The 27176-nt window shown below is 49.9% G+C and overlaps 1 protein-coding gene across 1 annotated transcript; it reads left to right on the plus strand.

Moving 5' to 3' along the window:
- Positions 1-14706: 14706 nt before the first annotated feature.
- On the plus strand, positions 14707-27080 carry GATA5 (GATA binding protein 5). Its single transcript, XM_062008953.1, has 7 exons — positions 14707-15016; positions 15693-16286; positions 18349-18515; positions 23926-24051; positions 24865-24952; positions 25529-25653; positions 26201-27080. Exons 2-7 carry the CDS (start codon positions 15767-15769, stop codon positions 26354-26356), a joined length of 1182 nt encoding a protein of 393 aa, XP_061864937.1. The 5' UTR covers positions 14707-15016; positions 15693-15766; the 3' UTR covers positions 26357-27080.
- Positions 27081-27176: the final 96 nt, after the last annotated feature.

Genomic DNA, 27176 nt, shown 5'->3' on the forward strand with positions numbered 1-27176 from the left:
TTTCAATACTTCAAGTATCCTACAGAATACAAACTCCACCTTCTAGTCAGGTCTGGGAAAAGGGGAGAATTTTCTTCCTGCTCCAGGTTTTCTCACTTATTCAAAGACAACTGATATATATCATAGTAGACATTTGAGTCTTTTGCAGTTTTTCCAAGCCAGGTGATGAAAAAACATTGATTCATCCTTTCTGATGGCACTAGTGGAGATGCTGAGAAATGAGCTGTGTTTAACTGCATCCTTGTATCAGGAATCCACTGAAATCAGGGCTGAATGGAAGAAGGCATTTCTGCTTGAGCAACACCAACAACATGGTGAGAACCAGATCCTCTGCTGTCTCCTGCAATTCTCCCTACCAATGTTGTTCCTGTTTGCAGAAAGACACACTCAGGGGTGGACAGAGTTAAACCAACCTTAAATATGTTTTAGCAAAGCACTTTCAATCATCTTCTACAAGATGCCAGAATGGGACATTACTTCCCAAAAGGTGATAAAAATGCAAAACCAACCATAAACTTGGGATCACCCCAAGTATTCAGCACTACTCTGTGCTGAGCTTTGCAGATCCCCAACACTGGTCTGGATTTGAGGCACATCACTGTTGTGGGTGTCCGGAAGATCTCGGGTTGTAATGCAAGAGGTGGAGGGTACAGAAGAGGTGGGCACAGGGTGGAGTGAAAGGAGGTGTTTGTGTTAGCAGATAAAAGCAGATGGTGTAAACAATTGCTTGGAATAAAGCATCATCCATACTGTGTATGTAGTGATCTTGTCCCCTCAGCAGGGTTGGGCTGAGTGATCCGTGTGGGAGGCCTGGTGATGTTGCTGGTAGCATCTGCCCCAAACCATTGTAGGAGCTTTCCTGCTACATTAACAGCTTTTGCTGGTTGGTGTTGGATGAATGGGGCAGGTCACATCTCTGAGTTTCTTTGCAGTGTCAGGAAGGCTGCATCTATTTAGTATTAAATATTATCTCTTGCAAACATGACTTAGAAGCCTGTTTAAAAAACACATGGGCTTTCCAGCCCAGTGCAACAGTGACACGCAGACCCGCATCAAATGCTTCTCCTATGAATCATGAAATAGATGCTGTCTTGCTTATGAGGATGTGTAAACTGGGAGTTATGACTAAAACCAGCATTTGACCTCCTGGCATTCCCCCTTGGACACCTCCTGGCATGCCTCATTGAAGATGCCCATGTTCTGTGCTTTGCCTTGTCACTGGGAGATAGGGCATACAGATGGAATGGTCATATTGGCCTCTAAAGGAAAATATTTAACCCAGAGATGTCAATGGAATATAGAAATGATGGTTAAAATCCCAGAAGCCTGCCTTGTTTTTGTCTTTTTCCCTTTCATCTAGCACTTTGGGTCATGCCATCACTTATACGCTTCAGCCCAAACAGGCAATTGCTGAGTTAAGAACCTGGAGTTCAAAGTGAACCATAAACCTTAGTCTATAAGATAAATCATACAAATTACTTTACAGAAATAAATAGAACTTTTGAGAGAGGGGTTATCTTCTTGCCTTCAGTTTACATCTCTAATGACTGTAAGTTCACAAATGCATTCTGTCAAGAATATAAACATTGCTTTTATTATACCAAAGACAGATATTTATTACCAACTTTTACAGTATGGCCAGAGGAAAAGCCTGGAATCTGGGCAAGAATGCAGAAACTTTGCAATGGTTATTATTAAATGTGTGGGTATGTTTTTCAGTGCAATGACTGCTGCTCAGCAAAACCTCACCTCTTGGGTTAAACTGCAGAAATTAGGGTTTTAAGCAAGTGGGCAGGGTTTCTTTTCTTGTGCAAGTGATGCTGACATGCAAAATAGGTGTTTCCACACAAACACACCCAGGTGGGAACTCATCTTTCCTGCTGTTCTCCATGACTATATTACTGTAAGCTCACACAGGGCTGGGTTTTGTGGCACAATCCTTAGTCTCCTGCCCTCCCTGCTGGAGGAGTTTTATTTGGATTAGCCTGTCACTCGATCTTCTCCCCTATGGACCAATATAGTAGGGAAAAACAACCCCAAAAAGAGCTATTGGATTACTAAAAAGGATTTTCTGAAGCTGGATGTTGGAGGGGGGTATGGAGCTAATGTCAAAGGGTGCTTGACTCCAGGATCCCAATGTGGAAACTGGTCTCAATTCCTTCATTAAAGAGTTGACTCATCCTGCTCTGCCCAGGCCAGCACCCAGATCACAGTCCCCAGAAAAATCACTTTCTCATCACTCTTTGAAGTGCTTCTCCTGCAGAGCAAGGGAGCACTTTGTGTAGGGTGCAACTTGGGTACTTTGGCTGAGGCTCCCAGCACACACAAGATGAGGATAAATAACATTTTCCTTGCACAAGTCTCAGAGCACTGAAGTGCTGTGATGCTGTCTGAGATGCTGTCTGAGAATCTGGCCTCTCGTCCTTGCTCTGGTTATAGGATAAGGCTGGCTGAGGAGAGGTTGGGATGTCAGGGACAGCAGGTCCCGCTCCTGCCTGAGGAAGTCATGACATCAAGTGTTTTCAGTGCTTGATGGACTCAGAGTGTTTCTAGGGAAAGGAGATACCAGATCCTGGTCCAAAAGGATAAGAGAAAAACTTCCCTGAGGCCCAGAGGCAGCTACACAGAGCAGGCAATAGTGTTTGGGCTCTGGTCCATCTCATCTCACTTACCCCTCCAGAACAAGTCCCGCTGAGCCCAAGCGAAGGTTAATTAGCAAAGCAAATGTGGGCACATTTCCATTCTCAGTGCCTGGGCTGTTTTACATAAGTCCATGGGTATTTCTCAGCTCAGCCAAATCAGCACCTCTCAGGAGTCCTCTTCTTTCCCAGCAAAAGCGCCTGTTTTGGAGCAAGAGAAGAGAAAAGCCTCACACCAAAAGCATTCTGCACTTCATATCGCTGGGCTACATGTGTTCTGCGATTGCAACAGTCATGAATAAGGTATGAGAAATTGGACATGATATTGCATTTCCTGCTCATGCATCTGTTGGATAAGCTGTTCAGAGCCTGCTGCTCCAGCCAGAGATTGTTTCTCTCCTACATCATGGTAGTCACGGCGTCTCTGGTCGATTGGGCTACGTTATGTCTGGTAAGGGAAGGAAGGGAAAGAAAAGGAAATAAAAAGAAGGGGCACGTTGAAGACAAAAGCATTTATGCCTGGACAGGTCTGGGAGCATATGTGTGACACATTCATGGGCTGGTTTGTCAGAAGCAGGGATGTAAAATGTGTGCCCCCCGTCACGCTCAGCAAATCAAAGGGTGGAAGAAAGGAGGAATTCCTCAGCTCTGGCTACGCCTGCAGATCTTGCCCAAATGTTGTTAGTGTGCTGCTTCCCCTCCTGGCAGCAGGGCTTGGAGGAACTGTGGGGAAATCTGGGGTGCAGACCAGCTCCTGCTGCAGATTTCATCTCCAGTGTCCCCCAGATCCACGCTGTGGGAAGCCAGGGTTGACACTGAGTGATGAGAGGGCAGGAAGGCTGCAAGTCAGTCCTCAGTACTGAGGAGAGCGAATTCATCACCAGTCAGGAGAGCTCCAGGCATCTGCCCCCTTAAAGCATTTGTCCAGGAAGCACATAAAGTGGAGACGAGAGGAAGGATCATCAGGAGTGAGTTTTGGGGTGAGTGGGGGTTTGAGTGGCAGCAGGAGAGTGCAGAGCTCCATCTCCTGCAGAATGCAGAGTTCCTCCAAAGCAGCCCCAGTGGCCCCAGTGCCACCACAACCAAGCCTTATCCTGTCTCCATCAGGGCATGTCAAGGGGTGTCAGCCCCTCTCTGTCTCCTCTGGTAACCTTTTACTTTGCATATAGGGACTGCAATCTCACCTCTGTGACACAAACACACAGGACCATTTAAAAACCTTCCCCAATGAGGGATGACCCTGCTCTCTCCCAGCAATTCACCAGAAGGTGTTTTGATAAACGAATTGTATCCACAGCTCAAGTGGATGGGGGTTTCTGGAGAAAGTCCAGGGATTTTCTGCTCTGTTTGACATCTCCCACACAGACTCCTCCCTTTCTTTCAAACAGAAGTGTTATTTTCCTTTTCTTCCCTTACAATCTAGGTAAAGGATAGGAAGAAACACAAAAGAACAAACAAAAAGCCAGGAGAAATGCTTTTGGAATTGAATAATGCAGAAGGCAGCCCACTCCAATCAAATGGAACTGAACAGCCAAGAAGATTTAGAGAAAAATGAGATTTAATAGGAAAAATGAATGTGACACACCAGGCTTTGCTTCACTGGAGATATTTTACAGGAATGCCTGACTCCTCCAGCAGCCCCACTCCTGTGCCATCTGCCCCACACACAGGGATCATGGGAATGGCCAGAGGCCAGCCCTCATTCCTCATCTCCATCCTTGGTATCACCCTTCATGGAGAACCAACCATGCTCTCTCCATAAAGAGTGCATTAACTTTATATTAGTATAGGAACTGACTGATATTTCTATTTAAATGGTGTCTCAGTGCTCTTCATTATTTGATTGCTCAGTTGGAAGCACCAATGAGCATTCTGTGTTTTCACAGAGTCACAGAATCACAGAATCATTTTGGTAGGAAAAGACCTTTAAGATCATTAAGTCCAACCACTAACCTCACAGTGCCAAGCCCATCACTGAAAGAACTGACACAGAACTTAGCAAGGAACTGGCAGTGGGAGCAGGTTAACTGCATCCCTGATGTAGTGCCCATGGTTTACTAATCCCCGTTCCCTGGGAGACCCAGATTATAGAATCATAGATTGGTGGGGGTTGGAAGGGACCTTTAGAGATCATCCAGTCCAACCCCCTTGCAGAAGCAGGGTCACCTAGATCAGGTCACATGGGAACATGTCCAGGCAGGTCTTGAAGACCTCCAAGGAAGGAGCCTCCACATCCCCTCTGGGCAGCCTGTTCCACTGCTCCCTCACCCTCATCTCTGGCTACTTTCCCCATACTCCTCTCTGTTCCACTGCAGCCCTCTCAAGGGCTCTTCTCTCCCTATGGACATTCCAGAATGATAAATTACTTATGACTTGCATTAAATCCAGTGCATCTTAATATGAGATCTGTCATAATCATAGATGTATGAGGTAACTGGATGAACACAGTGAAAACTTCTCTTAGTTGAAGCCATTTATAATGCAAAAGCATGCAGGATTAGAGCAGTTGTAATAAACAGTCCAGGACAACAGCGATTAGGCATGAAATTGAATGATGGTAAATGTTTTAATACAATGTTTTATACAAACATCAGCATAAAAAAATAACTCACAAGCATGTTACCTGAATGATAAATAGAAACACAGCCTCAAATAATAATAACAATGTAAAACAATTTGGGAAGCCTTTTCTAAGCAGCACCCTGGTTAGATTCCAAAGAAAATACATGCAAAAAATATTCAAAATCCCATGCATTACATTGACTTTGGCCAGCTCCCAGTTCCATGGTATAATGCTTTCTCCCAAAGTTTTGCAAGCAAAACAAGTCTTTTGAATGAGGGCCTGATCCTGCCAGCTTCTCAGCATCCTCTGCTCTTTCTGAGCTCGTTGACATCTCTGTTTTGTAGCAGAGATATAATGCACAGGCCAAAAAATACTATTCAATAAAGAAATCCATCATATCAAACATACATGAAAAAAACCCAGCATTTCAGGACCCACCCCTTGGTTGTGTAATGCTTTGCTTTGCTTTTTTTTTCTGTAATGAAAAATATCAGAGATCTGGATACTTAAGTCACTGCTGGAAACTGCTCCTGCCTGTGAAAGACTGGCCATGAGTCCTGCGTAAGTGGACAGCTGCTCTCAAGGTTAGGGCCAAACCCTTCTTGCTCCACTCGTGGGAGCAGCCTGATGCTTGGAAGTGGCTTCTGGAAATGCTCCTGCACATGAGCAGCCCTTTTGCCTCCAAGCACAGAGCAGGATTGGGCTCTGAGCCTTTAATCCCGGCGGTAAGAAGTGGAACACTGCACACAAGATGTAGCAACAAAACAGATTTAGTTCAAGGTTAGTCTCAAGAACCCTTATCTGATCACTGACAGTAATTTATCACACAGAACCCATCATTAGTGTCAAGCTGTTTTATTACCCACTAACTTAACACTGTTTTACCAAGAGTCAAGTGTGATGTCACTCATGTTAAAGTAATTTACAGCTAATAGATATGAGGTAGGAGTCAACGTTGGCTCACTGAGTTCCTTTCATACTCCGTGCTAGCTCCTTTCATTTTGCCCTGTAAGCAAATGAGAGTGCAAGGAGAGGTGGTAATAAAGAGAAAACCAGCCACAGACAAGTGTGCTCATGCACAGAAAACCCTTAGCATTTCCCAGCACTTCAAATACAAGAATTCATCCAAATACATCAACTCAGATAAGTTGGTAAGATTTAAGACACAGTAGATAATGATGTGGTTTGTAGGACAATAAATGTGTAATTCTTTGGTCACATGGAAGCTGCAGCAGATCAGAAGAGGGGGAATCCCTCCCAGAGTCACATCATGTGCCCCCAAAACCTACAGAAGAGTAAGTTAGGCTGATTTGATATTCCCTTCTCAGTGATCTCAGTTTTCAGGGTGAGAGTTCCCTTCATTTGGAACATGAAGAGAAGTTACAGAAACCTCAATAATGAGGTTTCTAACAAAAAATGGAGACAGTTGCCTATGAACATTGTTTTCCTTCCCTGCCTTCCCCATCTCTCCAGCCAATTCTGTTCAGACTTAAGGTCAGCCCCAGTGCAGGCTGTGTTTATAAGAGAGTACATTTCCCATTTCCAAGCACTTGCCATCTCCTCTAATGAATCCTCCTGCTGACATCTCCAGGATCCATATTCTTAGCCCACTAGACATTCAGAGATAATCCTGACTAATGTATATATATCCAAAGAGGTTTATTGTGGAGAATTGCACATTTGGGATATGGGAAAGGGCATCCTATATCAGTTCACCTCCCCAATTTTATACCCATTAAAAACATTTTTAATCACTGTATCTGCTCTAATTTCCCTTAGAAGTTCCTAAACTCAGGGCTATTTGCATGATGACTTCCAATGGCCCAGGAGGTGTGACCCTTCGAAACATGACAGAAAAGCCAGAGAAGGTCTCCAGGGATTAAATTTTAACAGTTCTTGGGATCTCAGGTAAATATCTTGCTCTGACAACACACCTGGACTGTAAATCATTGGAGCATCACTTTTGTCAGCCCTGTCAATAACTGTCCTGGTCTGTAAATTCTGTTTGATCAAACAACTCTTGGAAACAGAGGATTTCAATGGTGACCTCAGCTTCAACCCACAGCTCCGATTGTATGCAGATTGGCCAACGTCCCCTGAAAGGAAGACCCCGACATTTGCCTGTGGGAAGGGGCCAGCTCACCAGATGTGGGGCTGAAGGTTTGGAAAAGCTGGACAATGGTTAAACCCTACTTAGAGTTTGGCCTGGGTACAGTCAGATGGGATATACATGCTCATAATTTTCTTCCCCTCTGTGGGGAGATGAATAAAGGCTTGCCAGGACTTCTGCTTCTGCGTATCTCTGCTCCCTTAAAATAGTTCCAGTGGTTCCTTGTAACACATGGCTTTGCTCAGCTTGTTTCTGCAAAATCTCAAGAGTGAGCAGGAGATTGCAAGTGGCCCATTGCTTCTGGCTTAACTTTGTATTTGCAAGGCTGGAGAAGCAGGAAGAAGCTCTCCCCTCCTTCTTCCCACCTCCAGAGAATTCAACCATGAAAGCCACCACACTTCTTGGGGAACTGGGGTGCCCAGAGAGAGAAAGAAGTGCTTTGCTTCCCACTCTGGACAAACCAGCTGCCTCTCCATCTCTCCCTCTCAACATTGCTTTTCCAACTAATTGGAGCCATGTTTTCATGCCAAAGATGATGAAAAATGCAGCCAGTGAGGGCTGAGGGGTTGCTGGGAAGGTGAAAAATGAGGCTGGAGGAGGTCAGAGATGCAGCTGAAGAGACAGAGAGAAGTGAGGAGTTTCCTAAGGTGGAGAAGAAGATTTGCTGACCTAAACCAAAGAAGTCCAGATGTGGTAGAGAAGCTGTGAAGGGAAAGCACAGCCTGCAAATGCAGTGAGTGGAGATGGCAAAAAGATTGGGCAAAGGGGTATTAAAATTAAGCAAAAGCAAAGCAGAGAATGTTCAATTTAGTTCTAGTAGATAGAAAAAGCTGCACCATTCATTTCTCACATCCTTTCAGTACCTTTCTTAGGAGATGTCATAGTGTCATTTGTCCCTCATGGAAGATTATTTTTAGGCATATAAAATATATGAGGAGAGAAGTGTAAAATGAAAATTATAATGCAGGGTGCCCCAAATTCATCCCTAGGACATCTGTGCTAATTCACTGGAAAACTACCACCAGAGATTAACTCAGACCTGTATTTACAAACACACGTTTGTGTAATGCTGGAGGTTTGAGTCAATAAATTCACAGCAAGCCTGCAATGGGAAAAGGAAGTGTTTCTAGTTATAGGTACCAAAATTGAGCAGATAACAAGCATTAATATTGCAGCTGACTTTAAGCAGAAATTGTCTAGGATGTGAAAGAGTGTTATTGCAGAGTTAAATAAAATTCAAGTAAGTAAAATAGGGGGGTGAGAGGGTCATGTTTTGGGACCATGTTGCTTTCTGGGCTTTCAGAATCCAGGCTATGCAGTCTCCTGATTCCAAACCCAGACTTCTGTAACCCTTCAGTCCTTGGAAGAAGAAACCATGTTCCATGCAGACAGATTTGCAAGTAGTTGGATTTACTAAGTGCTTAACATATTATTATTGCTTTTTTTAAGGAATTATCTCTATTCTTTGGGTAATTTTGGAAGATATACCTTCCAAAGAGATCTGTGTTCAGAAGCCATAGACCATCCAAAGTTGGAAACCAAACACCAGCATGAGTGAATGTTCCCTCATTTTCCAGATATGGGTTGTAATGTATTGAAAAAAGTCTTTCTGCCAAGAAGCTGGTTGGAAGAGTATCCAACCAGCCAGACAACTTCTTGGTCTCCTACTTCTCTTCCAGATGTATGAAGTCAGTAATGCTTCCTGAAAGCCATGGCACTCCTCAAGAGTAAAGAATCTGAGGGCCTCCATGTTTGTCAGATGGTTTTTTTCTTGGTTTAATCCTTGAGATCTCGGTGTTTCCAGTTTCTTCTCAGCAGCCCACGTAGCGAGGCGCTTTGTTTATGAGAACACTGTTGTTGATATTAGATCTCATGATTCCAGAGCCTCAAGCTTTAAGGAAAAACACCCAGTGTCACAGGACTTGAAACCAAAACCAAAATGAGCTCATTCCCCTGAGGTGTCCAGCTGGGAGATTCCACTTTGTGGGAACGCTCTACAGAGATCTCCAACTGACTTGGGCACCAACATCCCATCTCACAACGTTTAGCACTAAAGTAATGGTTCCAGTTTCCTCCCTGGCAAAGGAAGACCAAGATCCCTTGCACATTTCTTCCAACCAAGCAACAAGCAGGTTACATCATGACTTTGGTGGCCGAAGCCCCTCGCTTTCCTCCTCCCCCATCCCAGGAACAATGGCTAACTGTTCTTTTTCCATCTATAAATTTGTCTGAGTTAACAGTTCCCAAGATCTGGCAGCAAGCTGGAGCTGGGAGTGAGCTGAGAGATAGGAGAGTGACAGTCTGAAATGAAACACAGAGCTGCTGGGCCTGCAGCCGTCAGACAGGAGCCTGGCTCCCTCCCTTAAAGATTAGCGAGACTCCTTCGCTGGAGCCCTCCACATTCCCCAAAATCCTAGCAACAAAGTGCTGTCTCTCAGCCGCCAATGAATCATGTGAATTTAACCTTTCACCTGGCCACAGGAAGGTTAATATACCAAAATAGCCTTTCTTTTCTTGTTTTTTTTCCCTTTCCCCCATGTATTGCCTGTAATGGCAGTGGAGCATGCTGGAAACCCCACGGAGCTGGAAACGCTCTGCAAGTGGCTTCATATCAGAGCTCTTTGCTCACTGGCCTCTGCCAGGATTGGGCTGGCATTGCCAGCATCATCCCACCAGCTCAGCGCACACAGGCTCGAGTTTATTCAGGGAAATAGTTTCCATGTCACAGTATAGAAGATTTTTACCTCTCCTTGCCTAGTCTGTGGCTCACTGTGCCCTCAGGCTTCAACCCCACAAGCAGTTACAGGCACAAGCGATTGTATACACAGGGCGTCCTCCAGCATGGCCAGAGCCTGAGTCACTCACTGCTCCCTCACGCTCCTGCCCATGGCAAAACTCCTGGAGAACTCCCCAGGAGGGGTCAAATCCTCAACCCCTGCAAGGTGCTGAGCCCCTCCTGAGGCTGCATATCCTGCCCAGGCTGGATGTCCTTGTGCCTTGGGCATGGGGCAAAGTTGGAGCCCTTGGAGTACCCCACATCAAATAAATCTAGAGACCAGTTTGCCCAACCTGTAAAGGTTTATCCCTCGTGCAGTAGTCCCAGCAGTGAGTGCTGCAGTCTCAGCCTGTGCCCTCTGGCCCTGCCTGAGGTTTTCAGCAGTGCTATGAAAATTGTAGCTTTCTGTTAAAGTCAGTCTGGAAGGAAAATGAATTTTAAACAATTGAGACCAAAATCACACAAGCAAAGGTCACTTCTAGGAGGCACACACTGAGTTACCCACCTTGGGGACACACATACACTGCAGCCTGTTTTGAACCCTCCATATTTTGAAGGAAAAGGGGTCATTTTTGTAGCTGCTGTTGGCTTGTGAGCAGCTGGAGGAAGCACCCCCATGAAATGAGTCAGTAAGGGACAGCAGGCGACAGCAGCTCTAGGGAACCTCTTTTTATTTTCCATGCCAGTGAAATCCTTATGGGCTAAGGAAGAAAATAAGATGTCAGAATAAGAGGGGAAAAGATTTTAAATACTTCCCCTCCCCTCTGTCACAGCCCCCCTTCCTGAGCACCACTGCCACATGCAAAGAACAGGAGAGAAATATATTTTGGCAGAGCCCGCTGTTTATTTAACCCTTTTGAGACACAGCCCTCTGGCATCCCCTCACTCCTCCAAGCACAAAAACCTCTCTCTCCCTGCCTGGCTGGGCTGGGGCAGCTCAATCCTTGCCCTTTACTTGCTAGGGCCTCCTCCAGCCCTGACCATCTCCATCACTCCTCTCTTCTCTCCAGCGCTGCCCTACGAGCTCAGTCCCTGGGCAGAGGCCAACCAACTCCTTGGAGACTGGGTAGGAAGGGGCTGAGGTGGGGATGGAGGAAGGGAGGGATGCAGACAGGGGGTTGGGGACCATGGTTGTGGATCGGGGGATTCAGACCAGGGGATGCAGATCCCCACCAGTCCTCTCTCATCAATCCCTGTCGTTTGCAGCTGGGGGAAGCTGCCCCTGAGGAGCTTGCTGTACCTCTGGGCAGCTCGTCCTTCATTTGACGAGGGCAGAGCCGGGAAGTGGCCCAGTGCTGTCGGAGCTCGTCCTCCCCAGCATCCCCGAGGGCAGGGGACTGCCTCTGAGCCACCTCTGAGCCCAGAGGGAGGATGCTGCAGCCCGTGGGAGGCAGAGGCAGGAAAGGAGACGTGTTTAATGAATTGACATCTCCCGATGCAGGGAGGGGGAACGTGAACCCGCGGTTCCTTGCTCAGGGTGCGCCTTGCTTCTCCCGTCAGATGCAGCAGGAGCAGGGATGTTTCTGCTTTCTTTCCTCCACTTTCCTTTTCTTCTTTACTCCTTGGTTTTCCCTGGAGCTGAGGCAGGGAGCTAAAAGACCCCCTCGGGGACCGCGTGAGACGCTCCCACGCGTCCGCCCCTGCGCAGGACTCACAAATCAGTCGGAGTGGGATTAGGGCCGAGAGGCCGGGGCGCCGGGCAGTCTGTCCCGGCCCGAGGGAGCCTCACCTGAGGGGTCAAGACTCCCGAGGGAGCCGTGTCGTGCCGAGCCGCACCGGCCCCGCTGGGACCCAGCCGGAGCCAGGCTCTGTCTCGCCGTGGGGAGGACGAGGAGCGGTTATTCCCTTCCTAACCCCTGCCAAAAAGTCGCCGTATCCCCCTGGAAAAGCAGAGTCAGAGCCAACGCAGCCCGTGTAACGGAGCAGGAGCCCGCTAAGGGACGTGTACCCGTGGCAAAAGTCCCAGCGGGACAGCGGGCTCTCCCGGGAAGCTTTCCTGCCTGCCCCCCGTGGTCTCCTCTGAGGGTAGTTCGGGGATCACCTGCCCCGATGTTTCTGTTAGGGGTTTTGTGCCCGACGCTGTGAACTGAGTCACGGGCCGAGGTGTTCAGAGCCTTATGTCCGGCTGCCACATCAGGGGTGCTCTCGGTGGGTCAGAGATCCTCTGTCTGTCCCTGCAGGAGGATGCCCGCACAGCCCAGGCTCCCCGCGACCCGGACCCTGCCGCAGTGACAGGGCTGTGGACGGGGCATCCTCGGTGGCAGCAGTGCCGCGCTGGCACCTTTCCTCCGTGCTGCACCTAAAGCATCGCCTGCACCGTTTCTTCCTTCGGCATCCCCCGGTTATACCGAGCGCAGCCCAAATGTCTGCAAACACCCAAACCGCAGCTATAAGGAGGTACATTGTGAGCAGCGGGTGCAGCCTCACGCAGGCCTCACGGGTGGGTGGCACCAGCCGGGACCGGTGCGCTATTTGGATCGGAATATGAGGCAAATGCAACGGTGCGGGTGGTGCTGGAAACCCTCCGGTGTTAGAGCACCTGCCCATAGCACTGCTCCGCTCCCGCGGGCGCTGTTTTGCGCGGCGGCTCCCGTGGAACCCGCCGCCCCTCACCGCGGCCGCGGGTCTCCTCCGAGAGCTGAGCCAATGCTACCTCGGGGAAAAAAAAGCGGTTGGAAAACTATTTTAAACCCCATAAACGAACAAAGAAAAATTCCACCAAATCAACTGGATGAGTCTGGCCACAGACACGCAACACAGCCACGGGCGGGTTTTCTCACGCGGCGCTTTCCACGGGCGTGAACGTGCCCACGGGGTAAATCCCTCCGGATTGCGGCAGCGCCGCGTTTCTTTCAACGTTTTCAAAATTGATTTGAACTCCAGGAGCGATCGCAGCCGCCAATTCGCACGCTTTGAAAAACAACAACAAAAAGAAAATTCAAATAGAATAAATCACAGTTAAATAACACTTTGAAATTATGAAGCCGGGAAACCCGCGCGTCCCCACGGCTTCACCCCGCTTTTAACCACGGAAACGAAACGAAGGAAACCCCGGCGGGAGCTCAGCCACAGCCCCAGGGGGGATGAGGTTGAATTTCCGCGGGGACGTTTCTGCCCGTGTTTCTGGCTAAACAGGAGCCTCCCCGGGTGTTCTTTTCTTTTTTTATGACTTTTCCTCCTTTAAAAAAAAATTATATATCTTAGATCTTTTTTAAATATATTTCTTCTTTTATTTTTCCCCTCCGCGGGCACAGGGATACCCCGTGAGCCCTAAACGGCCGCTTTCGCGAGCAAATAAATACATCTCCAGCCAGTTGCGTTGCATTATTCCGAGGGAAATAGCTGGCATTCCTGCACCAGTTTATTTTGGAGCTGATATTTCCCACCCTTCCCGTAGTGCTGGAAGGAGTCGTGACTGGACGGGCTCCCCCGGACGCCGGGACCCTGCAACCGGGCAGCGCTCGGCTGGGTTACGGAAGGGCTCCGGGGCCGAGCAGGGCCCGATCCTGGCGGCAGAGGCCTGCGGGCGGCAAAGCTCTGTCCGTCCGAGGATGGGGCGAGAGGCGGGCGAGACTCGCCGAGGCTTGTTTTCTTCCTTTCCTCCTCCTCCTCTGAGGAGAAAACCGGAGCCTTGGGGCAAAGGCGCAAAAATTCCCCCGCGCGCCCCGGAGGCAAAATCCGATAACGATGAAATTATTTCCTTGGTCCGGCACCGGAGGAGAGATAAATCGGCCAAATTATAGGGGCTAAGCGAGCAGGGGGAACCCCGTGCTCCTCCCCTCCCTGCCACCCCTTCCCGGGGTCGCGCCGACGGGGAAAAGCGGGGAAAGGGCTCTTGTCCCCGTCGCAAGGCCAGAGCCGCTCGGGCGAGGGGCTACAAGGGGAGGACCCTCTCCTCTCCCCTCACTGGGGAACAGCAGTGCCCCTACAAGCAGGGTAGGCCGGGGTCCAACAGCCCCGACGGGACGGTGAGGGGCCGGAGCGCTGTTCTCTGGAGCGGCCCGGCCGGGTAGAGCTGCTTTGAACAAGCAACTGCAAGGCAAGCTGCAAGGCTCGCTCCAGGCTCGGCGGGGCCGTGTGCTGTTTGAGAAAGGGAGGGTGGGCTGGGGGGCAGGACGACAGCCCCCCCATTCCCGGTTAATATGGGGTTTATTTCAAAGCAGAGCCCCAGCCCTCGCTCGGAGCAAAACCCCTTCGGACATGTCCTCCGCTACTCCAAACCCCCGCCGGAAAGTTTCAGTGCGTTCCTCCGCATCTACGGGAGGTCCGGGGGGACATCGCCTCCCTCCGGGGCGTCGGACCGACCCCCAGAAACGCGGCGGGACCCGTAAAGGAGAGAGACAGCCCCAACCCCTCCCCGGGGGGCGGGCGGATACCTCCAGCCTTGCGGGAGGGGTGGGATGGGGGGGCATCCAGCGGGTCCGGGACACTTCGGGGGTCGCATCTTGCTCCTGCTCCGCCCGGTTCCGCACCGGGGGGAGCCGACGGGCGCGTCCCCCCCCGCCGGGAGTGGAGCCGGCGGGACTTACTCCGTCTGCCCCCCCTTCCCCTCCTCGTCGCGAGGCGCCCAATCCTGGCCGGGACCGGGGCTACCCCGCCGGCCGTCACGTGGCCCGGCCCGCACCGGGACCCGCCGTAAAGAGCCGCCGCCGCCGCCGCCGCCTCCACTTCCCCGCCGGGCGCAACCCGGGACGCACCCACGGGAGACGGCGGAGACGGGAGGGGAGGGACCGTGGGAGGGCAGCCCCTCTCTGCCAGGGGGTCCCGGTTGTTTTGGATTGTTTTTTCTCCTCCCTCTCCCGTAAACTTTATTCTTTTTTTTTTTATTATTATCATTATTTTTATTTCCCTGGGATTTCCCTGGATGGTCTGAGCGCAGCTTCATGCCCACCTGGCCATGCCCTGCTTCGCTCCCGGCCCGCTGCCATGTGAGTACCTGTGCGGGAAGGGGGGCTGGGATGCTCTTGGGGTGCTCCGCGGTTTGAGCCCTCCGTCCGAAAGGAGAGGCCTGCCTGAGGATTATTTCTCTTTTTAACAAGAAAGCGGTAGCGCTGGTGGATGGGGAACTCCGGGGATGCTCCTGGTCCGGGGCCGCTGCCCAGAGACTCCGGGACCCCGCTCTCGTCCAACCCGGACGCCTGAGGGGCTGCTCCGCGGCCGCCTCCTTCCAGCCCAGGCCCTGAGGCAGGCTGCAGGCCCAGGGCTCGGGGAAAAAAAAGAGACGGGAAGGGAAATACTATTTTTGGGGATTAAAAAAAAGAAGAAGAAAAATATATCTTGTTTTCTTCGACCCCTTGGACGTGGCCGGGTGGGCGCCGGGGCGCTGGGAAGGGGGCAATGGGGCTCTGGGAAGGGGGCGGCGGGGCGCTGGGAAGGTGCCCGATGCACGGAAGTTATTTCTCGCAGCAGCTCGGCCGCTGCTCTCGTCCCAGCTCCGCAGGTTTCCCCCGCGGGACGAGCTGAGCAGAGGAAAGTTTAAAGGGAAAAAAATATATTAATTACAAATTACAGCCTCTACTCGAGGCAGGGAAGAGGCACTTTTGCTGCGGGAAGGGCTCCGGGTCGGAGTCTCCCAGGATCTCAGCTCTTGTTTCTCCTCTCCAGGTTGCTCTGAGTGAGCCCCTCGGTAACGTCGGGGAGCAGCCGGACGGGCCCTGAGCAGCCGCCGAGGACGGAACATGTACCAGGGCCTGGCCCTCGCCCCTAACCATGGCCAGTCGGCTTATTCCCACGACTCCAGCAACTTCCTCCACTCGTCGGCCGGCTCGCCCGTCTACGTGCCCACTACCCGGGTACCCTCTGTCCTCCAGACGCTGCCCTACCTGCAAAGCTGCGAGCCGCACCAGAGCCACCTCGCCAACCCTCCGGGCTGGGGGCAGAGCAGCGGCGAGGCCGCCGCTTTCAACGCCGGCAGCCCCCACCCACCGTCAGGCTTCTCCTACTCCCACAGCCCCCCGGGCAGCAGCCCCCCGGGCCGCGACGGTGCCTACCAGGGGCCCCTGCTGCTGGGCGGCGGGGGCCGGGAGCAGTACGGCAACGCCTTGGTGCGCTCCGTTAACGGGTCTTACTCCAGCCCCTACCCCGCCTACGTGACCCCCGAGATCCCGCCTTCCTGGACGGCCGGACACTTTGAGAGCAGCGTTCTGCACAGCCTGCAGACCAGGCAGGCGGCTTTACCCGGCCGCAGGTCCACCTTCGGTAGGTTGCCGTCGCCCTTCACCGTCGCCTCGGGGCGTCGAGTCGTTTCCCGGCTGTCGACTTCGGGTCTGAGCCTGGCCCCGCTCCCCTGGCGCGTTGGTGTCCCTGCCTCGGGGTGAGCTGCCCTGTTGGCATCCCCGACAGGAACGAAAGGGGTGATTTTATCCAGGGATGGAGAGATGGTCCGGGCACGGGGAATGCGTGACTGACCCTGGACAGAAGTGGGGGGTGTGAGGGGAATGTGACATGAAGGGCAAAGACCACGTTTCAAAGGAGAGCAATTCCCCCGGAGGACAGAGGAGCAGAGGCCGTTCAACCCTCTCTCCCCCACTCCCCCTCCCGCCGATATCTCCTTCCCACAATATCGACTTTGTGCCTGTGCTTCAATACTTACCCTTGTGTTTAAATTAGCGGGGCAGATTTATAGCTCCCTCCCTTTTAAGTAATTTATTGTAGTAAATTAGTTTATATTTGAACAGACTCTCGGGCTCCTCATTCGCCTTCGCCCAAACAGGTCCGCAGCTGCATCACTCTGTGGCCTTGGGAGAGACACCGAAACGCACTCAGGCGTTGAACAATAAACCTCACTTCAATTCGTTTGCATCCACAGCGGAGAGTCCTCTCAAATCAATCCCCGAACCTTATTTGCTCGGGGTTTGGTTTAAAAGGACTCTCTCGGCGCGGGGTTTATCACCCCGGGGGTATCTCACCATCCTCCCTCGCCGGTGGTTTGCAAAGTCTTTTAAAAGCCACTTCAAGATCTCAGCCGCATTATCATCTTTACTGCGGTGAACCGAATTATCTTTATCCCAAGAACAAAGTTTCGCCGAGGCAGCAGCCCCCTCCTCACCTCGCTGCTCCCCAGCCCTCCTGTCCCTCCTCCTCGGGGCCGTTCGGGAACAGTTTCTTTCCAGGATTTTCTCTTTGTCTGGGAAAATCCGTTGCATTGTGCGGGAAGGGATCGCTCCGGTCCTGCCGAGAGAGATGATGGCGCGGAAATCCCTTCTGCGTTTTCAATTCGGTGGTTTGGGATCCGGAATAGTGGCCGCCGTCCTTTCTGTCGTTTATTTTTGCTCTTGAATAGTGTAAACGACTCTTAAGTAGAGTAAACTATTCGTTTTCGCACTTAATGAATTGTTGCAACCTTTTTCCTTTTTTAAACTTTTTACACTTTAATTTTCTTTTTTTCCCTTTTAAAATTTTGTTATTTTCCCTTTTTCCCCCTCCCTCTGTTGGATTGTTATTAATACTATCGAAGATTGAAATATATATATCTATAGAAGAGTATTTTTCTTTGGAAGAAAATACCATTCCAGGCGGAGGAAAAAAAAGAGAGAGAGCGAGAGAGAGGAAAATAGCAGGAGAAAAGATCCCGACTCTCAATCTAGGAGTGCCTCGGGTTTGCTCCGAGCTGCCCGTTTGCCGCGGAGCCGTGTTCTGGCCGGGGACGGAGGGTGCTCGGAGCGAGCGGCTCCGTGGCTTCATCTCGGGGCTTTGCGGGGTGCAGGGAAGTGGAGCAGAGCCTCGCTAAGCTGGCGTTTGGGACAGCGGGTGATGCTCCCCCGGGTACCCCCGGGCTTCCCGCGGCTGCCAGTCTGGCGGGCTGGGGGCATCGCTCCGTGTGCAGCCCCTCGGGCCCTTCCCCAGCCGGTCTGTCCCCAGCGGCCAGCAAACAGTCTGACTTGATGAAAATGAGGAAAATCGCCCCATTTTGCTGCCTCCAACTTATTTTTTCAGGGCTAGCTCTGCACTCTCCCACTGACGGGCTCCCTGTGCCTTCCCATCGCAGGGAGACCCTGGCCTCACTCAGCCCTTTGAGGTCTTTTGGGGAAGAGATGAGGGAATCTGCTATATTGGAGCAAAATACTGAAAGATTAGGCTGTGGAGGAAATAAAAGGGTTTGTTCCACACTTCGTAGGATGGAGGTAAACTCCCTCCATGCAGGGATTGTCCTTGGGAGAGAAACAGTGGAGCACAGAGGATTGGGGACCTCCCATAGACCCGGAATGCCCTGTGCCATGGGCACAGCTCCTGACCCACACAATTTGGGTGTCTCTTCCAGAGTACTTGGAGGAGTTCCCTGGGGACGGCCGGGAGTGTGTGAACTGTGGGGCCATGTCCACGCCGCTCTGGAGGAAGGATGGCACCGGGCACTACCTGTGCAACGCCTGCGGGCTCTACCACAAGATGAATGGCATCAACCGGCCACTCAAGCCACAGAAGAGGCTGGTAAGAGGGGGAAACTCCCAGGGAAGTCTCCCTAGTGATCCCCTGTGTCACTCAGGGGGTCTGGAGGGTGGGAGCCAGGGAGCTGTCATGGTGCCTGCACCATTAGTCTCTGTACTTTTGTTAGGGCCTGTTTGATCCTCCATCCTCCCACAAACAAAATGCCATCAGCACTGGCAGGAGCCCTTTGTTGCAGTACAGAGCTGGCTCACATCAGGAGGAGTGGAGTGAAGCCAGAGGTATTGTTGCCCTGGAACAACTGGCACAGATAGGACAGCAGGGACCGGAGGGGTCCCGGTGATGCACTGAGCGGCTGCACTGCAGCAGAGTCAGGGCTAATCTGTCCCACTTGCAGTTCAGAGTCCTGTGGGCTTCTCCCAACTCCATTCCCCCAGTGAGTGCATTGCTTTGTATCCTATAATTATTATTATTACATCCTATTTCATTGTGAAGATGCACATGGGCTGGGCAGGGGAGGTGAACAGGAGCCATGGCTGATCCTGAGCTGTCCTGGGCAGGTCTGCGGCTGCTCACGATGGGAGCAGGATGGGGCCCAGTTCCCGCGCTGTCTTCACCCACCCACCTAAGTGGGAAATTTGAGGTTGGGTAGTTCCTGGTTTCTCTGCAAGTTAAGAGTATTAATTGCCCTTCCTCAACGAGGTATTGGGCTTCCTCCTATTGGGATCCCATCGTGAGAGAGGAAAGGCACCTCCTTTTATTTTTTGTGGAGTCGCTTGGGGATGTTTAAATTTGGTGGCAACAGTTTTGGTTCCAGAGCCTGTCATCAGAAGCCTTCGTTGCAAACAGGATGTTTGTTGGAGCTGAGCTGGGGAGCAGCTGGGAGCTCCTTTTGCTTTCACTCAGGGTTTATTCCCGCAGTTTGGGGTGGGTTTTTTTGCATTGCATTGCGAAGCAGATTATGAGGAATAGCCCCAAAGTTAGGAGTTTCTGTGTAAGAAAACCATTTCCTTAAAAAGCTGGGATTGAGCAAGAGGTTTCGTTTTGATTCCGATCCGGGAAATGTGCCTCTGGATTTGCAAAACCAAATGAGCAGCGTCTCCATGGAAAATCGCCCTGGTTGTGTTCATCACATCAAAATAGAGGCATTTCTGTGAAACACTCGCTGTTACCTGACAGGATTTACCTGTCTCACTAAAACCCTCCTGGTCTCTTTTAATGCAATGGCTTTAAATCTCCACGCTGGCAGCGGCTTCTGGTCGCTGCTGTGCTGTGAACCTCAGAGTCACGCTGCTGATTCCTTTGAGCAAATACCATCCGTGCAGAGAGAGACAGGTACAAACCACTTTAAATCCAAACCTCGATTTTGGACTGGCATCAAAATGTGGCACTGGATGAATTTCCAGGTTGTTGGGGTTTTTTTTTGTTTGAACAATTCCTTTCTCCAAAAAGGAGTTGGAGAGGTCGGGCTGCTGTTGTACTGTATTTCGGCACCCTGCCTCACACTCCCCTCCTGCTTGTCTCTCATTGCTGGCACAGCTCCACACATAGCACCCATGAGGCATTTTTCAGCAATGATTTCAACAGAGTTTTCTGGTGAAGAAGGCTGCTTTGCAGAATTGTACTTATCAAAGTACTTCCAATGTATTTTAGCATAATTTTGGTAATTGAGACAATGATGATAAAGCCCAAATGGAAGAGTCAGTTCTTACCCAGGGAGAACATTTCAGAGAGGTTTAAATACTTGAAGGGGTTTTGGTTTATGGATTAGAAAAGGGGCTGTAATTTTGACTTCCCATCCTGACTTTGGAATGAAACATTTCAAAACTTCAGATTTTCCCAAGGGTTTGAAATGTCATGTTGCAACAAGTTCTGCCCCATCAGAGGAAAGGGGATCCACTGACAAGAGGGTGTAAGTCCACCACCAAGGGTCTACTTCTTTGGCTTGGGATGGTTCTTACTCTGATTTCTGTGGTGGGGGATGTTCTCCCTGCTCAATCTCACTCCCATGGGCCGTTTGGAGCAGAGCATTGGAGGCAGTGACGTGCTGCTGCTGTAGGAAGGATGAAATCGGCCGTTTCACAACTCCGTGAAATACAGACACGGGAAGGAAAAAATGGTGGCTTTTGTCCTTTACGTTATGACCTTTGTTCTGTAAGTAGATGCTGGGCTGGGAGTTATTCTGATTTCTGTTTTCACAAAGCAAAGTTCCCCTGAAAGCCCTGGAGAACACAACATGGCCCAGATAACACTGCAGCTCGGCAGCGCTCAGCCTGCTTGTGTGTGGCAGAGGGTGAGCAGCAGCAGTGTAGTTTCCAGCTCATTTTTTGTTTCTTTTTTTTTTGGAGATAACAGCATCCCCTACACAGCAGCAACAGCCATTTTGCTGCAGCATTGCCCAAGCACAGTGGCTTTCAGAAGCAGAAAGGCTTTGTCTTTGAGGAGGACAGACGCAGCAGTATTGTGTCACGAGATGATACCATAGACTCAGTCCTAAAAGCCAAATCACTGTTACCATCTGGGAGCAGCTGATGGAGGTGAATGGCTCTGTCCTTGTGTGTGCAATTCCCCCGTGTTAGGGGCTGAGCTGCACAGTGTGGTGCAGCCCAGGGAGCAAATGCAGCAACTGTCCTGTGCTCAGCAGCTCCCATGCCGCTCTGAGGGGAAGGACTCACCTGGAGTTGAGCTTTGCTGGCTTGATTCAGGGGATATTTTTTCAGCCTGTCCGTTTTTACAGATTGCAATGCAGAGTGGGTTTGGTGATACTTTTGGGGAAGGTGGGGATAGGACTGTTTGCAGCTCTGGGACAATCTGGTAGGACTCTGGAGCTATGCAGTGTTATGGTGTGTGTCTTGGCTTTCTCCTGGCTGTTAGTTCCTTCTGCTCCCTTGTCCTCCAAGGTGCAGGTTTGCCCAGAGCCTTGGTTACCAAAGCAAATCTCAGAGGCTGCTGCTACCTTTGGCTCTGAGGTTTGTGTCTGCCTGATTTCAGGAGCTGAGCTCAGGTATCTCAGTAACCTTTCTGCAAATCTTTCCCTGTCAACACCAGGTCCCATCCATCGTGCTGCCAGGGAGGACAGAAAAGTATTGGTTACATCAGGGGGTTTAGAGGCTTCTCTTGTTTTTTTCCTGTGAAACCCTGTGCTTTCATTTTCATCTTTGAAAAGGGAGTGAAGCAAAGTCCCTGATGGCTTTGGGCTCAGAAGGACTTACCCTGCTAGCTCTGAATTGTCCTGGCTCTCCAAGCAGCGGTCACACATGGTTCATTCGATAGGCACCAACTCGCCATTCCTTGAGCTTATCAGCAGCACTTGGCTGTCAAGTCTGGTCCATGAAGGGTTTTTGTTTGAGTGTATGCTGCATTTGTATAAATAAACACTGGAGCACAATGTTGAAGTCAACAACTTCCTAGACAAGGTCAGAATGGTACAAAGGCAGCTGGGTGGAGGCAGGCAGAAATGCATTTTCTTTTTAAGGGAACTGCTGGGAAACCAGCAATAACGTATTGTACCCTCGTCCTTCAGTGAGCAACTGTAGCCTTGACTGTCTCTTTCTTGCTAAGCTGGCAGGTTGTGGTGCACGGCCAGGTTCTCATGGGTTTCTGGGCTTTAATTTGTAATATTTGGTCATTGAGGATGATTTCTGCTCTTTCCTGGCTGTGTGAGTGGGATGCAGCCCAGAGAGTGATGTGCAAGAGCCCCAGCAGAAAGCTCACGAGCAGGTTGTGACACAGTGCTGGGCAGAGCTCTGGCAGGACTGGCATTGCCCTTGGGCCACCAGAACTACAGGTCTTGTCGCCACCTCATCTACAAGCCATGGACAAAGCATTGTTTGAAATAGGGAAAGTGTGTCCCTCCCTCCCTCCCTCCCTCCCTCCCAGGGACCTGCAATGGTGCAGAAATCTCGGGGCTTCCCAAAAGGCTTTGTGTTGGCCTTCTTCCATCTGCAGGTGATGACAGATCTCACCAGCTTATATCAGGCACAGTTACCCAAGGCTGAGTGCCTCCAAATTCCCCTTCAGAGCCACAGCAGGAGCTGGACCTCAGAGCCCTTGCACCTATTTGGTGCTCAGCATCTCCCTCTGTTCCCATCAGGGCTGAGGTCCCTCCTGGTCAAAGGGCTGAACAGTACATCCCTGGCAGCTGAAAGGCTTTAAGGAAGCTTAGTAGCTGCTCCAGGACCTTGCTGTGGCACCACATCCCAAATTAGGGACAAGGATTGCCATTCCCTCCTCTGTGCCAGGCTTGTCAGCTCACACCTCGGTGTGTTGTTATTTTTGCCTGGTTATTTTTTGAGAGCAATTTCCATTTCCAAAGCAGTATCATTATTTGCAAACAGTTGCCGAGACCTCTGCTGAGCAACGAGTGAATCAAAGCTTGGGCACGTCACTCGTGTCTCCTGAAACTCAAAGCTGATCTTTATTTGACTGTTAACCTTGTAAAAACATTTCATTTTTATTCCTGCTCTTCCCAGCTCATTTGTTATATTGCTCAGTCATGATATCAAGTAATAATGGAAGAATAAACAAATGGGGAGTTCTTTATTGCCTGCATCACCTATCATCTGCCTTTGAGGGAAATCAAAGTGATTTTTCTCAAGACTGAAGAATATATTTTTAAACACCTGAATGTGGAAAGCCTCTCACATTGCTTATTGCTAGCTTATACTTAGTGAAGTCTTTTAGTAAAATAGTTTCAATACCTAGTGTTAAGAGTCTTTCAAATCAAATGCTTATTGAGCTGACAAGGCTGTATAGAGAGACTTGTGGATTTTCCAGTAGCTTGGAGTGCAGCTGTCAGAAGTTAGTTTGCTGCTTCTGCCAGAATATTTTCCTTCTTCATTTGGAATTAACATTTCAGAGCCAGCAGTCACTGCACTTGCAAAATAAGTCATTAATTTAAGTTTGCATGGTGTATCTGCAGCCTGTAAGAGAACAGACTATCTGTGGGACACGCAAAGAGTAATCTCCCTGGTCTCATTATGGGCCAGTTCAGTTTGGTTCTGCTCAGTTCAGCCAATTGATTCCCAGTTGTCTTGAACCAGAGATTAATTGGGATGTTGTTAACTTTTAGAGTACAGAAAAACACAAGAGTTCACTTAAAGCATAAGGAGCTTTCATCATGTGCTTAAACTCTGTCATTTTCCATCTTCTCTCCATCTGAGTGAATCTCCTGGAGGAAAGTTCTCTGAGTCCTGGTCACTTTCAGCAGATTTGTTGAAAGTTTCTGAAATGAGTTACAAGGCTAGTTGCCAGGCTTATCAAGCTCAGTAAAAAAAAATCACTTGCAAATTAGAGTGATGTCATTTGACTGTAATTTGTTTGATCTGAATTTGGCGCTCGTGTGTGTTTCACATTTTCCAGGACATTGGGGCAAGTGGCGGTTTACTATTTTTTTATATATGAAAGGAAAGTTCCCAATTAATCATTCCTATGTGTGTGTTTCCTTGTTTTCAAGTCTTCATCTAGACGTGCTGGCCTATGTTGCACTAACTGCCACACAACCAACACCACCCTCTGGAGAAGGAACGCTGAAGGGGAACCCGTCTGCAACGCCTGCGGCTTGTACATGAAGCTCCATGGGGTGAGAGACCCTTTGGGCACTGGGATTACTGCCCAGCAGGTTCAGATCTGGAGGGACCAGCTTCTAGGCTGGAACCAAAAGAACTGTAACCCAACCTTATCTCCTTGGACAGTTGAAAGCTCAGACCACTGGTGTTCTCCAGAACAAAGCTGGGGGGCGTACAGGAACACTCCCAGGAGAAACCTGTGTAGAGGAGAGATTTCTGGCACTGGATGGCTCTTAATTAGCTTGTTTGCCAAGTTATTCCCCAGAATGAAAGCTTACCAGGCTCCAGTAGTTGGAGACTGAAGCTCCCCAGACCCAGACTGGAGCAAAGGAGCATATCTCTTCTAGATCTGGTAGTTAAGAATGTGTGAAGGATACTGAGTAGCCCAACATTTATGTACAGAGGATGGGAACTGTTGCTAATGTGTCCAGCAGCCAAACAGGAGACTTCATCCCTCCATACAGGCCTCTTCAAACTCCTGCCACAAAGGTTAAAGTCTCCTTATCCCATGACCATTCCCTCTGAGCCACGCAGGCTTTCAGTCTGTCAGTGTAATTTAATGAGGCCCTGTCATAAAGGTCACTAATAAATCAGGAAAAGGAAAATAGGAAATAAAGGAAAAAACAGAATTTGTGGGAAAGCCTTAGCTGTTAGCCTTCTACATCTTCCAGCCAAGGCCTGCTGCAGAGAAAAATAGCACTTAGTGAAGGACAAGGACTTTAGGTGCTTTGCATGAGCTACAGCACATAAATAGGAGAGCAACATGTGTGTGGGAAGGAGCTAAATAAAAGACAATATTAATGATTCCAAACTTTACGAATGTCAAGGTACCACGACCTCTGGCCATGAAAAAGGAAAGCATCCAGACGAGGAAAAGGAAGCCTAAAAACATTACCAAAGGCAAAACCTCAACAGGTACAGTGCTGCTATGTTCCATCATGGGGGCTTGGTGCACGATTCAATGTGTCTTCTGCAAGAAATTATGATCATTAGAAAATAGTATTGTGATGTTTTCCCCTGATGTTTGCTTTAGATGTAGGTCCTGTGCTTACACATAGACCTCATGTGGAAGTAGGATGGTGGGTGGGAGATCTCACTGCTGTCATATTCCCATGAAGCTCCTCTGCTCCATGGGCATGTGGCTTCAGCCCAGCAACACTGTGTTCAAGGAGATCTGGGCTAAACTGAGTGATGTGATAAAAGCAGGACTGGGAATGAGGTATGAAAGAGTTGAAGGGAAGGTATCATGATGCATTCAACATTAGCCCACGTGGCCAGTACCAGGACCATCCCTGTCAGGCCATGAGAGGGTCCTTCTTCTCCTCCATCAGCATCTTAACAGCCAAATACAAAGCTTTATCCTGACAGAGATGTGGTGAAGAAGAGTAGACTCATGCCATGAGGTGTGATGGTAGCCATGAAAACATATCTGTCTTTAAGAACAGATTTTCACCTGTGTTGCTTCACCATCCTGTACCAATTGTCTTCCAGGGTCTACAACTTCGGCCACTAACTCCCCTTCTTCCATCACGAACTCAGACAGCACGGTCACTTTAAAGTCAGAGCCCAGCACGACCTCACAGTATCCCGGACAAACCATCGTGTCGGTGTCCCAGGTGAGGCACAGGAGCCCACAGCCCTTGCCTTGGTACTCGCTGACCTGGGGAACCTGGAGGCTGAGGGATTAGTTCATAGTACTGAGGGCCACCAGCCTAATGGATTGGTGAAGGGTCTGGAGAGCAAGTCTTATGAAGAGCATGAATTAACCCACACATCAGTATTTTGTGACCCAGCACTATCTTTATGCTGAGTGTAAACTGTCTCCAAGCTGGTTGTGTGTCCATGAAGGGGAAGCTCAGCTCCAGCACCAGAGTGCCTGGTGCAGTGCCAGTCATGCTGTATGGGAGAGGGGTGGGTTTGACATGTTTAGTCATTAAATAAATGCAGATGGGCCCTGGGATGCCTCATCCCTGTGCTTACTGGGGATGCAGAACCCTTCCTGCCCAGCTCCAGGCTCCTCTGAAGGGCAGCAGTAGCATCAGGGATAACCCAAGCTGTTCATAATCCATCCCAGTCATACCACAACGTTACAACAAAGGGGAGGGTGACTGCTTGGCTAATGACAGGCTTTCTGATGACTTTCTGCTTCCCTCCCTGGGGCAGGCACAGAGCCAGTCAGACGAGGCACTGGCCAGCAGCCACGGTGAGTTCAAATTCGAGCCCGAGGACTACACCTTCTCCCCCAGCACCATGGCCCCCCAGCCAGGGCTGAGCGTGCCGCTCCGGCAGGACTCCTGGTGTGCCCTGGCACTTGCCTAGAAGTTGGCACTTGCCAACTTCCAGCAAAAAGCCTCGGGAGCAACGTTTTTGGCTGGCCCTACGAACAGCCGGCGGGCAGGACGAGGGGCTGCCCCAGTGCGTCGGGACTGAGGGCTGTCGGGACACGGCTGCACAACAGGTTTCTCTCAGAGGATGCGTGTGGGAAACTCTGACTGGATGGGGCTGGGATGGCTCTGCTGTGACAATGGGTCCCCCCCAGGAAGCTCATCCTCCTCCCTGAAGCCAGAGCCTCGGGGCTGCCTTTATTTTCCTAGGGAAAGCCTTCCTCCTTTGAGATGAAACCAGCAAATAAATGCATCCCAGAATCTATGTTTATTCGCAGTGATTTCTCTCTCCTATGACTCCTCTGTGTGCAATTTATTCCACTTTCCAATAAAGACTGTAATAACGTGGCACCAAATAATGTTATTAAAATGTAAACTCTGTGGCCTCCCTTATGTTTTATTGGCCACAACAGGAGGAAAAGAGAAAGACCAACAAAAAAAACCCCCAACAGTTGTTTTAAACATATACTGTTTTATATTAAGAACTATCATCTCTATAGAGTGTTAGCTTCTGAAGCCTTTGGCGTATCAACACTGAGTCATACATGAAATAAACACGCTGCTCTTCCCTTTCCAGCTCCCAACAAAGATTTTTTATTGTTATTATTATTATTTCAGGCAAACCACATGACAAAAAAAATGGTCAAAAGCTCCCAATAATAAAAGAATACTGAATTTCTCTTTTTCTTTTGTATTGCCTGATTGGTTTTGCTATTGCCAACCTGGAGCACCAGGAAATCAGAAGTTAGTCCTCT

This window comes from Colius striatus, chromosome 16 (assembly GCF_028858725.1).
Source record: "Colius striatus isolate bColStr4 chromosome 16, bColStr4.1.hap1, whole genome shotgun sequence".
In the NCBI taxonomy this organism is placed as follows: Eukaryota; Metazoa; Chordata; class Aves; order Coliiformes; family Coliidae; genus Colius; species Colius striatus.